Genomic DNA, 17,186 nt, shown 5'->3' with positions numbered 1-17,186 from the left:
CGGTGGAGAGGAGGAAGGAAATTATTGATACTCTTGGAGTTCGAGAAGTGGATAAGCATGAGAAATACCTTGGTTTGCCTACTATCATCGGAAAATCAAAGAAAGCTATTTTTGGGATTCTGAAAGAAAGAATGTGGAAAAAGTTGCAGGGGTGGAAAGAGAAATTACTCTCGAGACCGGGGAAGGAGGTGTTAATAAAAGCGGTCGCTCAAGCAATTCCTACGTATATGATGAACATATTTAGGATTCCCGATGGCCTAATTGATGAAATGCACGCCCTGTTGGCAAAGTTTTGGTGGGGTTCTAATGGTACAACAAGGAAAATGCACTGGCAAAAATGGGAGTATCTTTGTCTCCCAAAGTCGATGGGAGGGATGGGTTTCCGAGATCTTCGTGTGTTTAATCAAGCATTACTGGCCAAGCAAGGATGGCGCCTATGCAACAATCCGAACTCACTTCTTCACAGTGTCCTTAAAGCGCGATATTTTAAGAATTCTGATTTCTTAAATGCAGCAAGAGGTCATGACCCGAGCTATAGTTGGAGAAGCATTTGGGGCTCTAAAGCTCTTCTCTTGGATGGATTAAAGTGGAGAGTTGGAAATGGGACTTCAATTCGTGTATGGGATGATGCCTGGCTTCATGGGGATGGGTCACATTTTATTCCAACTCCTAGGGCTGATAGCAATCTTGATCTTAGAGTTTGCGAGTTAATTGATTATGAGAAGGGTTGCTGGTGTATAGGGACTTTGGATTCTCTTTTTTCTGAAAGTGATAAACAAGCTGTTATGCAGGTTCCTTTGTCTATTTCTTTCCCCCCTGACTGTCACTATTGATGGCCTACTTCGAGCGGTATGTACACTGTTAGAAGTGGTTATTGGCTGGGAAGACTTGGGTACATAAGATCGTTGGAGCTGCTGCAGGGGTTGAACACTGATGAAGTTTGGAATATGGTGTGGAATTTGGATGGGCCGCCTAAGCTCAAGCATTTCATTTGGAGGGCGTGTAAGGGGCAGATGGCAGTCTCGGATGTGCTCTTCCAACGCCACATTAGTGCTAATAGAGGCTGTCAAATCTGTGGAGCAACTGAGGAAACGATTTTACACTCAATTTTTGAGTGTAAATATGCGACTGTTATTTGGAGATACAGTGAGTTTACTGAGGTGATTGATGCTGGTCCGAACACATCTTTTGCTGAGAGATTTTGTTGGGTAGCAAGGACTGTTAGCAAGGAGGAGTTGCGAATTTTTGCGGCACTAGCTTGGGCTGCGTGGCACAGTCGCAATTCTCACATGTTTAATGGTGGGTCGTCTGTCAATGCAATTGATATGGCTGTGGGTTTTATCAGATTGTGCTCTGACTATGTGAACTATCAAGCAAAGGTGAGGGGGCCTGTTTTGCGACAAATTGCTGCTACTGCTATACAGTGGTCTCCTCCCCCTCCTGGCGTGGTTAAGGTGAATGTGGATGCGCATATCCCAAGTGGCAGTGGTGCTCAGTTTGGTGCTGTCTTTAGGGACTCCAATGGACGCCTTCTTGCTGCGGCTGTAAAGAGAACAGAAGCAACCTGTACGCCAGTGATTGCTGAAGCTGGTGCTGCGAGATATGGGTTGGAGGTTGCAAGACAGTTGGGCTTTGACAGGATAATTCTTGAGGGTGATTCGCAGGTAGTTGTGCAAGCCATCAAGACAAAGCAGCGTGGAGATGCTCCAATTTTTTTGATTTATGATGATGTAATTCGGTTAAGTGAGAGTTTTACTTCCTTTTCTTGCAATCATATTAAACGAAATGGGAATACTGTTACCCATTATGTTGCTAGGTGGGATACTAGTTCGGAGATGGAGAGTATTTGTACGAACTCCTTTCCCCAAAGCCTACACACTTTGGTGGACCTTGACTTAATATAATCTCCAAACTTTCTTTCAAAAAAAAAAAAAAAATACTAGTATTAGTCGAAAAAATTACCCAACTCAACAAGGGTTTATTACATGGAAAAATTTAAAACAAAAATATGAATTTTATGATCCCAACTTAATCCAAATTGGAATGAATAATTCTACTCCGTATTGGTTGTTTCTTGCAACTGGTGAATTACTCCCTGACACAGAACCGAGCTCTATTTACTAAATATTCCCCATTTCTTATCAGTAGACTCTGATTTCTGAGGTCCATCAGATCTTGGTATAGGTGGCTTCAAACCACCAGGAGCAGAATTTCTAGTAACGTCTGAAGGGCCAGCAATATTGGGGTTAGCATCTCCCGTTGTACTGTTAAACTTACCAAAACCTATTGACTGGGATCTAGGGCTGCCAGTATTACTAGGTGGCTGCTGGTGTCCAATGCTGCCCGATGAGTTACTATTAGGTTGACTTGATCGATTATGAATTTCACCCCTAGGCTGAGTCACATCTGGAGGAAGATGGAAATTTGTGGGTTGAGAACCTTCAAGTCCACCTTGTCTGGGGCTTTTAGGTGCATCTACCTTTGTACTGCTAAATGTACCAAATCCTGTTGATTGTGATCTAGAACTACCGGTACTAATAGGTGGCTGTGGGTGTCCCATGGAGCTCGATGAGTTACTATTAGGCTGACTTGATTGACTTTGAAACTCGCTCCTTGGCTGAGGAATATCATCTGGAGGAAGACGGAAATTCATAGATGGAGAACCTTCAACTCCACCTTGTCTGAGACCTCTAGGTGGAAGAGCACTAGGGTGAGGATGAGGGTGAGATTGGCGCTGAGTTTCACTATTACGGAATGTCGTAGGATTCCTCACAGCTGAAGAACTCTTTGCTGCGCTTCCGGCGTACCTATTTTCAATTTCTTGTGCGACTGGCCTTACATTTGGACCAGTAAAGTTGGGCACTCCAGAAGGAGCGAATCTTGCAGCATTATTATTGGATGTAGCAGCTGCTGCTTTGCCATCAAACCTGATTTGCTTCTCCTGAATGCTGGTAGTACCTTTCACATTATGGCTGAGACCAAACATTTCAGCAAAATTTTGGTCTGCACTAGAAACTGAAGTAGCTGGCCATGCAGGCTGTTCTTTACATTGCAAGGGTGCTTCTACATCATTATCCACATTGTCCATATCAGATTCTTCACAGGATGATGCTTCTCCCAAATCAGCAGGACTGTCACTGCAAGTAGCAGCAGCATTATGGATCTCTGGACTGGCAGCAGTTTTGTCCTTGGAACTGTCGGAAGACTTCTTGCCCCTTTTCTTTGACACACCAAATTTGACATGCCTAACTATTAAATATGCTGGTCTTTTTTCTTCAACAAACGCATCATCTTCAATCTACATCAGTTCAGAAGGCATAAGAACGGGAGAACAAGAACAGGAGTAAACCAGAGCTCTGAAAAGTGGTAAAATATAGAGTACAAGGTCTCTACCAAAGCAGAAATTTGAGAAAGAATTCCACTTAAATCTTGGTCTTCAGTACCAGTAGCCATGCACTGATTGGGATCAAAGAAATATAACCAATTAGTGACAGTGAAATAAAGCCAAGGTTTGCACAAATAGAAAATAGCAGGAAAATAATTGATCAAAAATCAATAATGCAAAGCCAAGCACTTCACATTCATGCAGTAATATTATAAGTATATTTCAAGTTTCAACTAATCATGAGTGTTTCAGCATGCTATGGTAACCTTCAACATATTGATGTGCCATCACATTGGAATCAAAAGCTTCCTGTTTATGCAAAGTTCTGGGTTCAACTATGCCTTTTTCTTAGCAAGCTAGACTCTAGTTTGGTTTTATGTATCTTATTCCAAATTTCTGCAAGAATTACCTTTACTCGGTATCCACGTTCCATCAATCTCCTAATTGTGTCTGCTTTCATCTTAACATCCTTCGATTCCTGGAGCAAGGAAATCAAGAAGCTGATTACAAATAACAAATCTATCAGAACATAACAGTCAACCTTCAGCATTGCACATTGCTCAAAAAAAAAATTGCAGATAAATTGTGACAAGAATCTTAAGAGGAAAAAAATGTTTAACTACTAAACACAACAAACAAGTCTAAATCTAAACAAAGCCACTTTTACCGCATACAGAAATATTAGATACTACATTCGTGAAAATTATGATAGACAGATTTCAGATAAGTTGTTACATTCACAGCAATTGTAGGTGGTGTGCTTTAGCATAAAGCAATCTTCTTGATTGCAAAAACTTACAGACTTCGCAGAAACACGGATTTCTTTGCAACCTCCTCTCTTAAGACTGCCAGCAGACTGCAGAAGAAAAGCACGCACATTCAAATATTATAACACTGGTTGCTAGAAAAAATATTAATTGAACAAGGTCCAAAACAATATACAGCACCAGAGTTTCTTATAATAAAGAAGAGGAATTAAAGAATTAAGATAAATTTATTTAAAACGAAGAATCGGGGGAGGGGGGTTAAGGGACACCACCTTCAACAAGAATCTCCTACCTTTATCTTAGCACGCTCTTTTTCTCTAACTTGTTTCTTGTACCGTTCCCGGTTATAGTCCATGATTTTGCAAACAGGAGGCTTTGCTACTCGGTCAACCTGTGAACTCACAAACATATCAGACCTTTATAACACCAGCAATATCAGAATATTGAAACATGAACCAACCAAGTTGATAAAAATAGAATAAATAAAATAAAATATTACTAAACTTCCCAAATAAAAATAAATATATATATAAAACCCCATCAAGGTCTATAATGATTAATAATTAATGATTAAATCTCAGTAAGACTAAATAAAGGTCTTCAATCAATCAATCAAAGCTTAATCCCATAAGTGGGGTCGGCTAAATGAACCAAAAGTGATTATTCCGTGTAGTCATCGACAAAAATCTTCCGCCACCATCCCTTACGATCCAATGTCTCATCCTCATGCAAATCCATATATTTCATATCCTTACTAACTCCTTCCAACCAAGTCAGAAAAAAAGGTGATGGTGAAAAACTGGGAGCTTGCAGACAAGTGAAGATTGGAACTTTCAATGCTCTTCCAGCATCATCGTGGGGAACAATGTCATTTAATGCTGATTTTCCATGATACTAGAAGGCACAATGACCCAAGAATGCAAACATACAGAACTGGACAGAAATTGTCAAATAAGGAGCTGGATGGCTTAGATAGGAACTCGAGGAAGCTTTTCATCAAAGAGATGTGCACACTGTACATTAAGCAATGATTGTTCAACTAAAAACGAAAGATGTTTGGTGGTTGTAACTCTTGCAAGGATGATACTGAAGCTCTTTTCTAATTGCTTGAGCAAGGTGGGAGTGAGGGTGGAGGTGGGGGTAGTAATTGAATGGTAAGCAATAACCAGAGGTAATCAGATGGTAAGTAATCAGCAGGCAATGCAAGGTATACGGAAGCTTGGAGACAAACAATCAAAGGCCGGGTACATCATTATCCACAAATTAATGTACCAATTTGCCGCCAACTAGATTATTCGAAAACTTACACCCAGAGACAAGTTGCAAAATAATAGGCCATTAAACCAACATCTTATAAATTATCAAGGATCAGGGGGGCAGAGTGCTTCTCGTATGGAAGGTGTGCATTAGTGTGACTTCAAAGTGTTTGGGTGTGCATTAGCAAGAGAAACACATGAGAATAGAGCGAAGAAAAGAAGAATGACATTGATAAGGTTTACCTATGGTCTAAACATGTATAAAGATACAAAAACTCTAAGTCAATCTTTAAACTACAGTTTAACCATATAATTGAAGTGAACTAAGCTTTTATCAGCCACCAAACAAGCATAGAGACAGCCGCCAGACCATGCAGTTCTAAATTCTGGTCAATAAAATTCTAGTGTCCAATCACCTTAGTATTAAGCAAGAACAACAAGGGCTAGATACTTCAAGGGAATCTATTTATCACTTACAGTCCTGCAAGGCTGCAAGGTGCCGAGGATGGATCATCACATGTCAACACAGTAACTTAGCCACGGAAATGAGAGATAAAGAGAGAAAAAAATGGTTCTTAGCTAAATGATACCTGAAAGACAGGAAGGATCAACGATGTAGACTGATCAACAGTTTAACACTGGATCCAAGAGAGACAATAATGCAGAGTCTATAAGGTAAGTGGGACCTTTGGGTGATGATCATGATAAGGGGGAAAAACCCTATCTTTTTCACTTTGGGAGATACAAAAGAACTTTTGGAGGCCACGACCACTTTAATATCATTACAACAATTTGAACAGTTCATGGCTTTCATCTCCGGATATATTAGTGCTCTTATGATGATGAAGCTAAAGCTAAGTATGTAAATTTTGAAGCATGAATTTGCATTTAGGTAGCAAATTTCTTTCAACTTTCAAGTCAAAACATAAACAGGAAAAGTTAATTAAACAAATTTATAAAAATTAAAAAATTTATAATTAAAAAAAAAAGGGGGGGTGGGGGGGAACCCACTGAAAACATATAGGTAGTCAACAATGCTTGCCACAAAACATGTTATAGACTTTGTTAGAGCTTAAAATTCATATAACTTCTCCCTCATAATTTTGTAGAAGCAATACTAAGAATATTTACCTCAACTAGATCAAGCTTCAGACTTTTTGCACGCTTCAGAGCTTCCTGTCTTGAGATGATATTATGTCCTGCAAGCATACACAAGAAATCTCAACCACCAAACCCCCTTTGGATTACTTTCTTTGTTTCCTTCAAAAAAATTCTAATTTCACTCCCCTCACCCAATAACATGACAATGTTTAAGGTAAATTCTTTTTGTGCTTTCACGACAGATGAAGGCAATAGGTGACCAATAGTCCAATATCAGTTATCACATACGAATTACGTGCAATACAAAGATGTTAGGAGCTTAGGGCAATATGCGAACAAGAGTAATTGGAAAGAATACAAGCATGCTACTATGTATCAGAAAAGCAACAATCATTCTACATGAGTTAACATCAAACATTATTTTTTGGGACAACATCAGCAAAAACTTCCTTCCATAGACATAAATACAATATCACTCACATACGAAACATGACAATCCTTACGAAACCCTCAAAGATTAAACATCAGCACACTTATACAGTTATACAATGTAGAAAGCAGCCCAATATAATTCAATTGACCAAAATCTTCAAAATCTAATCAAACAAACAATGCACAATACAATTTTGATTCAGTCTTACAATCTTAACAATAATTAAGTACCCAAATCATCATACCTTCATCAGTAACAATTCTTAAAATATCCGCTTTAATCTCTTCATTAAGCCGCGGTCGACTGGGAGTAGTTACTTCCTCCTTCTTCTTAATCTAACAACATACAAATTCAACAACAATTAATTAATTTCACAATAAACCCAAATTCTCAGAGAGAATACTGAAAAAATTTCCAGAAAACTAACCGAAATTGAATCACGAAATTAACCTGAACTGGGGCCGCATAGAATCGAACCCTAGAATTAAATAACTCAACCCGCCGTTGAAAATTAGGGCTAATTTTCGAGGAATTTGATAGAAAATAATAATCCGATAATCTTAGCGAAGCTGCTGTTTGATTGACGAACTGAGGTGTAGAAATCTGGAAATGATATCTTCTGAATTGGTGGATGAATTTGTTCAACTTCGTCTCTTTGATTCGACAGAAAATCGCCGACATTTTCGATTGATTTTCAGCTAAATGATCGAAAAATGGGGCAATTTTAGAAGATAATTTGCGGCATTAAAATATGTTCCTGAGTTCGCAGCTTATTGGGGCAAGGTTTAAGAATTGGCAGTGAAAAAAAGTTGTAAAGACAAGAAACTAGAAAGAAGTGAAGCTCTAATTTAGAAGTGTGGGGTGTGAATTTTGGCATGTAAATTGTTAACATGATGGAAACACTTGAAAAAATTTTATTGATGTAATTGATTTGTTAAAGGGGCGAGCTTAATCTATTAAATGACGTTACTTAAAACATCTAAGAGGATTCGAACACCCAACCCTTTTATGAGAAAGATAGTTACTTAACCATCTAAGCTAATTATAAGCTATGTTATAAACTTGAAAATAAATGTATATAATTGATAATCACAAGGTCTAATTAAAGTAGCTACCGGTGCAACGCCTGGGCTACACACTAGTTTTTCATAATATATCAACATATGGCGTATTTCAATTGACAATTTCGTTATTATTTGTATTGGGAAAATATTTTATACATGTTTTTATTGTTTACACTTGTTTACTGTGATTTCAAGTGAGAGAAGTATTTTGTTACTTGACGATGTGCAACAGTGCAAAAAAGTAGTCATTAATGTTGTTAGCTTCAGTCACCATTTGTAGAACTAAACTAGTGTGTAGCCTGGGCGTTGCATAGGGTTGTTCGGGCTACCACTATGATTAAATTGTTTATTTATAAAATATATTGTCATCGATTATGTATGTGTATGCATAAATGTTACACATAATGTTACTAATTAACAAAGAGTATAGAAAGACAATTTCAACACTATGTTGTTTGAGAAATGTTGTTTTTATTCCTCTTAATTTATTTTTCAAACTGTTTATCACGTTCTTCCTTTTAATTAGCGTGTGTCATTTATAGTTATATTTATTTGCATAGATGGCATGAATTGTTATGGACTAAGATGGTAATAAATTAGATATTGATTCCTCGAGATCTAGTGTTCGAAACCCATCAAATGCTTATCAAAGGAGCTCGAGCTTTCATCATCACCCATCCCTCGATCACCGACACCACCAATTCCAAAAACCCTAAGACAAAATAGAGAAAAAAAAATAGATATGATTAACCCCTAAAGGTGAAGTGTAATGTTCCTCCATTAAAGTAGCCCTTAAGCTTATGAAACTCCACTGAAAATGCTATTCGAATTCACGGTGTTATCCACGAAAAATATAGACCTTTAGTTGCATGAATTTCAACTGCCGTGCTCGGAAAACACCACCAACAATTACCTAATGTTACAAACACCAACGACCTTTTATATCTATGATTCCATAAATATAAGTTTAATAAAAGGATGATAATAGGAGGAAGAACGAAGAGGAGAGGAGCGTCAAAAAAGATTCTACAAAGGTTGGAGTAACTGGGACTAACTGGGACTTAAAGAAAGTTACTTTACTAACATCGTTAACAAAACTCCATTAACCCATCTATTACATGTGACATCACATACAGACGATTTTACCCCCAACTACTAGCCTGAAAATTCAAAATTACCCTTAGTATTTTTTTTTTTTTACTTTTTTTTCCAATTTGTCTCTCTCTTATTCTAAAAAAAATTGTATTGTCCCCGTTTAAATACACGCAAACCTAATAATCCAAAGTTTATCAGATTTTGACTAATTTGGATTTGAGCCAAATCATGTTTTAATTGGGAGGAAAGTTTTCCCAACAAGTATTGTTGTATTCACAAGTCTCAAATTCAAGACCTTGATTTAGAAAATATCTCTTACCAGTAGATCTAAGCACTTATAGTAAGACTATAAGAGCATTCTCTTCATATAATATTATTTCCATTGTCCCTTTACTTTTTCTAATAAAAAGTATTCATCTCTTTCCCCCCACTCCACCATTTGCAACGAATCTTTTTTTTTTTTTTAGAAAGTACAATGAACTAAGGGTCTGTTCTCATACGTTGAAATTCAGTTCAGTTCAGCTCCTAATTTCCTTCTCTTGTAAAATATTCATTTCAATTTAGTTCAGTTAAGCTCAGCTCAATTCAGTTCAGTTGAGTTCAGTCAATGAGAACAGGCCCTAACTAGGTTGTATTTCGTATCATTTTTAGTTGTATTTCTTATAATTTGTCATTAGCCTAATATAATCTTTCTTTTTATTTTTGTGTGTTTGGAATAAAATAGTTCAGATAGTGTATTAAATTTTTATCTAACTTACTACCTCGTATTATTTGCAAAAAGGAGACCTTTTTCCTTTATACTTTATGTCAAATCGTTGTCAATTATATGAAACATAAATAGTATTATTATTATTATTAGTATTTTAAATTTTATCTTATCTTACTTAATTATTTGCTCTTATATCCTATCTTATTGAACTTATAGAAAAGAGTCTGTCCCCATTTATAACAGTCTTAACAAAAATTAACAAAGTTTGTTAATAACATGGCATAGTTGTAAATAGTTGGCTTTCTTTTCTAAGAAGTAATGTGTTAGCTAGTGGTGGAATGCTGATGTGGAAACCGTTTTGTGTCAATTGTGTAGGACAACTTGTAACGGTTCTCTAATTCACGAAAACCTGGACGCCGTCTGCTGTTCTGTAATTCTCCTCTTCCATTCTCGCGTATGATGTCCTTAAAATCCTTGTTAACAGTATTAGATGATACAATCAAACCCTAATTGTTTGAAATCAAAGAAAGAGGAGGTGATTTGGTGTACATCGCAGCTTGGAGAGACATGAACTTAATCTGGGACCGCCATACATACATAGATCTATGGGTTTTGCGAAATCTGCCACCGACGGTTCTGATTGAAAGTGGTATTGAGAGAGAAAATTCGTGACTGATTTGTGAGTCGAAATACGGTTCTCGAGGTTATCACTCAGAGGTAACGATGTTAACATTTCTGTTGACATGTCTTCCCTTTCAAACGGGATACTAAAAATGGGAATCCGCCTTGTACCTTCGATTGGTCGAATTTGCCCCTCATTAAACCACGCAAAATGATCTTCATGCCCTGATATAAACACAATTCGTTACAACCTGATATGAACTTGTATTTTCTCTATAGAATAGCCTTATTTTTTTTATTTTTTTATTTTTTGACGAGAACCGATCAAACAGCTTTTATTACTCAAACAAAGTGCTGTTATCAGCCATAGTTAACAAGTTTCTTCAAACAAAAATAAAAACAACCTTAGTTAACAAGTAAACTTTTTTTTTTTCTTTTATAATAATTATTTCAATACGCTATCAATAACATGCCACGTGACACATTAAACTTTTAACAACTTAACAAGTTAGATAGCCTACAACGTTCCCTAAAAAAAACGTCTATAAAAAAAAAGAGAGATACGTGTTGTTCACCACCTGAAAAAAAGAGATGTATCCCCTGTATTTTCGCTAAAAGACACCAAATTACATACGTGTTGTTAATTCATGTCACAGTTGAAATACTGAATATCCATAAATTCATTTTTTAATTCATCCAAGCAATCATATCTCTCTGCATTATTCAACAAACAGAAAACGCAAATAGGAGAGAGAATAAAAAAACTTCGGAGAAGACGAAGATGTCCACTGTTAATATTCCTCCAGTTCCGCTTTCTCCTCGCGACGACGTCGTTCAACTTCACAAGGCCTTCAAAGGTAACTTATCTCTTTCTTTCTCTCTCCTTTGACTCCTTTTTTTCCAGTTTGACGATTAATCATTTCGTTTTACTGTTTCGACTGAATTGTTGATTAAATTTTCTTGAAATTGTAATATGTATGATAGTTAGGGTTTTATGATACATTTGCGTTATTTTCTTTGTAATTTTTGTTTTTCATTTGAAGGATTTTAGTGTTTGATGTGAATTAGGGCTATATTATTTGGTATCGTGTGAATTTATGAAATGTTTTACAGAATTATGCAATTGTTGAACTTAGTGTTGTGATCAAAGTGTTGATTGATAGCTTAGCTTTGATTTTGGGATCAAAGATTAAATACAGTAATCCTCATTCGTGTACACTTTGTTCGACGTATCGCTAATGTGTGTTAGCCTAGTAATTAATGGAAAGTTGTAAGAATTGTTGTAGGATGAGATGTGGTGATGGAAAGGTAGGTTAAATTTTCCAAGTAGGTTCTTGGATTCTTTTGTTTAGTGGCAAAAAATGGGAAATTCTTTTGTTTAAATCCCCAAATTGGAAATAAAATCATTTGTTTCCTAATTATGTAGAAAATTAGCTTTTGATCTTTTATGAATCTTGTCTCAAGATATGCTGAGGATATCGAGTCAGCGTTTATGCCTGTTTACGCTTTTAACTCTGTATGTTGGAATTTTCATTGCATTCAATTGTCATGAGAAAAGACTAAATTATGGACTTATGGATTTGTTGTAGCAGGATCTTATAGCCTTTTCTTATCTTGAATACTTTTTCTTTTAGGTTTTGGTTGTGACACTACAACGGTGATCAACATTCTTGCTCATCGTGATGCTACACAGCGTGGATTTATCATGCAGGAATACAGAGCTTTGTATTCTGAAGATATTCTGCATCGATTGTCTAAGGAGCTCAGTGGTAAACTTGAGGTATGAGATGCCAAGATTCGGCATGGTTTTCTTTCTTTAACATTTCTAAATTAATATGCTCAACTCCATTATTTACTTTTACAAAGTTACAGCCACTAGATTGCATTGATATATAAATCATATTTAACTGAGTTTCTATGCATGTAACTTGATTGGCGTTCTTACCATAGCTAATGTTTCCATACGACGAATAGCTTTAATAGATCCATGGAATTGTCCTCCCCCCTCCCTCTTTGGTCTTCCTTGCCCTCTATCTAAGCTTCACCTTTTGTGAATGTAAATGGCAAACAATTGTAACCTGCGTGCTGTGTGTTCAGGATGCAGTATTGCTCTGGATGCAAGATCCAGCATCGCGTGATGCTGTTGTTTTGAGGCAGGCACTGACTGCAAATGACCTCAGGGGTGCCACTGAAGTTATATGTTCTCGTACACCTTCCCAGATACAAACCTTCAAGCAGATCTACCATGCAAAATTTGGGACCTACCTAGAGCATGATCTAGAAAAGCATACCTCCGGAGACCACAAGAAGGTAACACTCTTTTTTACTTTGTCAAAATGGCGAATTTCAATACCTTGTGATCTGACAAGATGTATTACCAACTGTTGTCACAGCTTTTGCTAGCATATATATCCATACTGCGTTATGAAGGTTATGAAGTAGATGCAATGATGGCTGAGAACGATGCAAAGACACTCTATAGAGCTGGGGAGAAAAGACTAGGAACTGATGAGGACATGTTCATAAGAATTTTTAGTGAAAGAAGCAGAGCACAGCTAGCTGCTACTGATTTAGCCTATAATAGAATGCATGGTCACAATCTTGAGAAGGTATTATTTTTGTTTGATTTTTTGGTGCAAAATTGTGAGATGCTCAACTAATCATTTTTTGCATTTTTTGGTGCAGGCTATAAAGAAAGAAACGTCAGGGGTCTTTGCATATGCTCTTTTGACAATCGTAAGATGTGCGGAAAACCCAGCAAAGTACTTTGCGAAGGTGACTCTTGAATATTTCATGATTAGTTATTTTTTCCTTTACTAATCATCATGAAATCAGCTCTTCAATGAACAATGCTTTACTAGTTCACTGGAAGGACATTAGGATTCTAGTTTCAAAAATGCGCCAACAGACTTATGTTGATTAATTCTGTTTGGATGGTTATACATATATGAATTATGAAACACATATGATTTGTTGTATGTTGTGTAAATTTTACAATAGAAATTCTGGAGTATTTGCAGTTGTCAAGTCACGCTTATTCTGTATTGAATTCTCTTACAATGATTAAATGGATACAAGGGTCTGCAGTCTTTGTGTGTGTTAAATTTATTTAAATTAATAAATAAAAAAATCTTTACCGCTTTAGCTTTTCATCTTTCAAACTAAGTGCATCCTAGTAATGAAATGAAGTACTAAGTGGTCTTTTGTGAGAAGCATGGGGGTGGTATTATTGTTTCTGCGATATGCTCTTTTATTTAATTGTTATTATAGCTTATCAAGTTATCATCTTTCAAAGTGAAGTGCATTCTAGCAATTGGATACTTAAATCGAGTGATTCTTTCTCTGCTCTATAACTGCACCCCATGCATGTAGTTCTGCTTGGTTAACTATAGAGGCCTTCTGCTTGAACTTTTTACTAATGGTGGTTCATGATAGTTTTTGTTTTTAACTTTCTCCTGCCATGATATGTCAAATAAATAATGCTTCTAACTAATGACCCCCCTTGTTGCATTGCAGGTACTACGAAAAGCAATGAAGGGTATGGGAACTGATGACACAACACTCATCAGGGTTATTGTGACAAGGGTGGAGATTGATATGCAGTATATCAAAGCCGAGTACCAGAAGAAGTATAAGAAGTCATTGGTTGATGCACTTCACTCGGAAACTTCTGGCAATTACAGGAAATTTCTTCTTGCTCTCCTCGGTCCATAATATTGAGGATGTGTGTGTGTGGTTGCGAGTGTTTGGATGTATGTGTGTTATGTTAGAGAATTGTCAACATTGAACTTATTATTGTGTGAATTGAAGACTTTATTCAGCATTAATTAGGTTGGCTATGTGATATAAGTGAAGATTATATGAGTTTCTTTGAATTATTGAGTTTAGTCAGCATCTTGGACATTTTATTGCGAGTAATATGTATCTGTCGTGATTAGATAAATACGAAGTGCTCCGTATATTTCAATCATTAAAATGTGCTCTGGAGAAAATTATGCTATCCATTATTGAATGAAAACTAACATAGCTTTCATAAACCTAGTTGATTTTCAGAATATTTATGGAATTATGGCGTTCATAGTTGAAAATTCTCCCATCATGAGTCTAAAGTTTTAATCTATTTGTGTGTTGAAAAATCTAGCGTATGCTCAACCTAATTTGAACTTATTATAAAATTAAGCCATATTTGAACATTGAAATTGCACCCAAAAAGAAAAAAATATTTGAACATTGAAATTTGCTTTTGTAATTCAATCCCTGAGAAAATAGTTAGCGACGAAAATGTCAAGTCTGAGTGTTCCTACAATGCCAGTTTCTACTCGTGATGATGTTGCTAAACTTTACAAGGCTTTCAAAGGTAATCAATAATCTCTCTTACGAAGTATTATTCAATCGTTTTACTGTTTCCACTGATTTACAGTGTTTTTATCCCGCTGATTGTACTCAATTGTTCAAGAACAATGGCTTATCAGTGCCTGAACTGTATGCGTTAGAATTTTCATATCAGCGCCTGCACTCTGTGAATCTTTAACTCTAAACTTTACTTCAGCAGGATCTCAAAATATCATATGACTGTCATTTTTAACTGAAAGAAATCTGACTCTTATCTTGAGTACCCTTCCCCCCAGGATTTGGTTGTGATACTTCAGCAGTGATCGATATTCTTGCTCATCGTGATGCTTCACAGTGAGCAGCTATTAAGCAGGAATATGAACCTTTGTACTCTGAAGAGCTTCTCCATCGGTTGTCAAAGGAGCTCAGTGGTAAACTAGAGTTATTATGTCACTCATGATTCGCTCTTTTGAATTAAAGACTTTTTCATAGTACTTATAGCTGAATTTTTATGCCTGTGTTTAGTCCATTTCCTTTCCTATATTCATTTTTTGATACGAAGAGTAAGTTGAATTGAGTGATTAAATGGCTGCTTGTGGCGATTTGCTCTTCCTTTCCCCAACCCTCCTTTTTTTCTATTCCCAGCTTCATCGGTTGTAAAACAAGTCTAATACGGAGTAACTGCAACATTTATATCTTTTTTCAGGATGCAGTTTTGCTCTGGAGGGAAGATCCAGCAACACGCGATGCTGTTAGTGTGAGGGAGGCATTGGTTGCAGATGATCTCATAGGTGCCACTGAAGTTATTTGTTCTCGTACACCTTCCCAAATACAGATCTTCAAGCAGACCTACAATGCTGAGTATGGGGTCAACCTAGAGCATGATCTAAAATATTATACCTCTGGAGATCACCAGAAGGTAACATTTCTCTTACTACGTATTTAACGTTCTGGTGATTTTCAATACCTTATGATGTGAGTCCTAGTCATATAATATGTAAGAAGCTGACGAGGCAAAACATTACCTCTGCTGCAGCTTTTGCTAGCATATGTAAGCGTGCAACGTTATGAAGGTTTCGAAGTTGATAGAATGCTTGCTGATAACGATGCAACAACCCTCTATAAAGCTGGGGAGAAGAAACTCGGAACTGATGAGGACATGTTCATTAAAATTTTTAGTGAGAGAAGCAGGGCACAATTAGCTGCTGCAGATTCAGCCTACAATAGTATGTATGGACATTCAATTAGAAAGGTACATTTTTCCTTTTCTATGCATCTTCCTGAACAAGTGTTTGAGGTGCTCTACTAGTTTTTTTCAGGCAAATTCTAGAAAGAAACAGATGGAAATGTAACATTTCACCCCCTTAATCTCTATGTTAACATAAATGATCCTTGTCTTACCATACACCAGTCTCACTTGAGAGTTTTTCGCTGTTCTTGCAGGCTATAAAGAAAGAAACATCCGGGCTCTTTGCATACGCTCTTTTGACAAGTCTAAGATGTGCAGAAAACCCAGCAAAATACTTTGCGAAGGTAACTTAATTTAGTCCCTAGCCAAGATGAAGTCTCTACTTGTATCAACTTTAAACTATTGGACAAATTTTGATACAAATTTTGATTGGAAAATGTTAAACATTACAAATGATTACTATCCCAATTTATTATGTCTTAAGCAACCCTTGCTGCAATACAGGTACTACGAGAAGCAATGAAGGGCTTGGGAACTGATGACACAACACTCATCAGGGTTATCATAACAAGGGTGGAGCTTGATTTGCAGTACATAAAGGCCGAGTATGAGAAGAAGTATAAGAAGTCACTGGTTGATGCAGTCTACTCAGAAACATCAGGCGATTACAGAAGTTTTCTTCTTGCTCTCCTGGGTCCGAAGCATTGAGGATACATGTTTGCACGCGTGCCTGTATAGCGCGCATTAAGCTTATTCACAAAAGCATATGCAGTAAAACTATATATATAATTCCATTCAGCTTATTCACAACATTGAAATTTTCAGTCTTATACGAGTATTATTTATGCAAATTGAGCCATTTTTGAATTTCAAGCTCGACGAGATAACATGTAGCACTCTTAAATCCTTTGTTTCTTATTTAATGTCAAATTTCCTTCTTGAACACGGGCGTTGTCCCAGTAATGTCTCATATTATATACAAAGTACTTCGTATATACAGAGTAGATAAGATCATAAGAATACAAGAAGTATAAAGTTAGATTTATAATCATAATGTTAAGTATTTTTATTTAGGGGGGAAGAACATAAATAAACAAGCAAAAATAAGAACTAAGTACCCGTATTTAAAGGTGGTGACTGGTGATGATTCGGATCTAAGATTCAAGTCAATAATAAAGTCCAATGCCTTTACCAAAATTAATAATTTACAGAATAAATATATTTATTAATGACC

At 36.5% G+C, this 17,186-nt stretch overlaps 3 protein-coding genes across 4 annotated transcripts; 2 read left to right on the top strand and 1 right to left on the bottom strand.

Moving 5' to 3' along the window:
- Positions 1–1,937: 1,937 nt before the first annotated feature.
- LOC110739072 (translation initiation factor IF3-1, mitochondrial-like) lies at positions 1,938–7,832 on the bottom strand. The gene is made up of 8 exons (XM_021919527.1): positions 7,393–7,832; positions 7,187–7,277; positions 6,540–6,607; positions 4,445–4,543; positions 4,185–4,241; positions 3,795–3,863; positions 3,394–3,456; positions 1,938–3,298 (listed from the first exon to the last, which is right to left on the bottom strand). Exons 1-8 carry the CDS (start codon positions 7,621–7,623, stop codon positions 2,114–2,116), a joined length of 1,863 nt encoding a protein of 620 aa, XP_021775219.1. The 5' UTR covers positions 7,624–7,832; the 3' UTR covers positions 1,938–2,113.
- Positions 7,833–11,100: 3,268 nt separating this feature from the next.
- Positions 11,101–14,334, top strand: LOC110739047 (annexin D5-like). The gene is made up of 6 exons (XM_021919501.1): positions 11,101–11,288; positions 12,066–12,211; positions 12,529–12,741; positions 12,825–13,040; positions 13,117–13,206; positions 13,948–14,334. Exons 1-6 carry the CDS (start codon positions 11,213–11,215, stop codon positions 14,143–14,145), a joined length of 939 nt encoding a protein of 312 aa, XP_021775193.1. The 5' UTR covers positions 11,101–11,212; the 3' UTR covers positions 14,146–14,334.
- A 182-nt stretch (positions 14,335–14,516) lies between these two features.
- LOC110739055 (annexin D5-like) lies at positions 14,517–16,895 on the top strand. Of its 2 annotated transcripts, none has more exons than XM_021919517.1 (5): positions 14,517–14,788; positions 15,470–15,682; positions 15,800–16,015; positions 16,207–16,296; positions 16,457–16,895. In XM_021919517.1, exons 1-5 carry the CDS (start codon positions 14,756–14,758, stop codon positions 16,658–16,660), a joined length of 756 nt encoding a protein of 251 aa, XP_021775209.1. In that variant the 5' UTR covers positions 14,517–14,755; the 3' UTR covers positions 16,661–16,895. The 2 variants fall into 2 exon arrangements, with proteins under 2 accessions (XP_021775209.1, XP_021775204.1); XM_021919512.1 differs by having other exon boundaries at positions 14,517–15,194.
- Positions 16,896–17,186: the final 291 nt, after the last annotated feature.

This window comes from Chenopodium quinoa, unplaced genomic scaffold, assembly GCF_001683475.1.
Source record: "Chenopodium quinoa cultivar QQ74 unplaced genomic scaffold, ASM168347v1, whole genome shotgun sequence".
Lineage (NCBI taxonomy): Eukaryota > Viridiplantae > Streptophyta > Magnoliopsida > Caryophyllales > Amaranthaceae > Chenopodium > Chenopodium quinoa.
The sequence above is the reverse complement of the archived record's forward strand: the minus strand, read 5'-3'. Positions and strand labels throughout refer to the sequence as shown.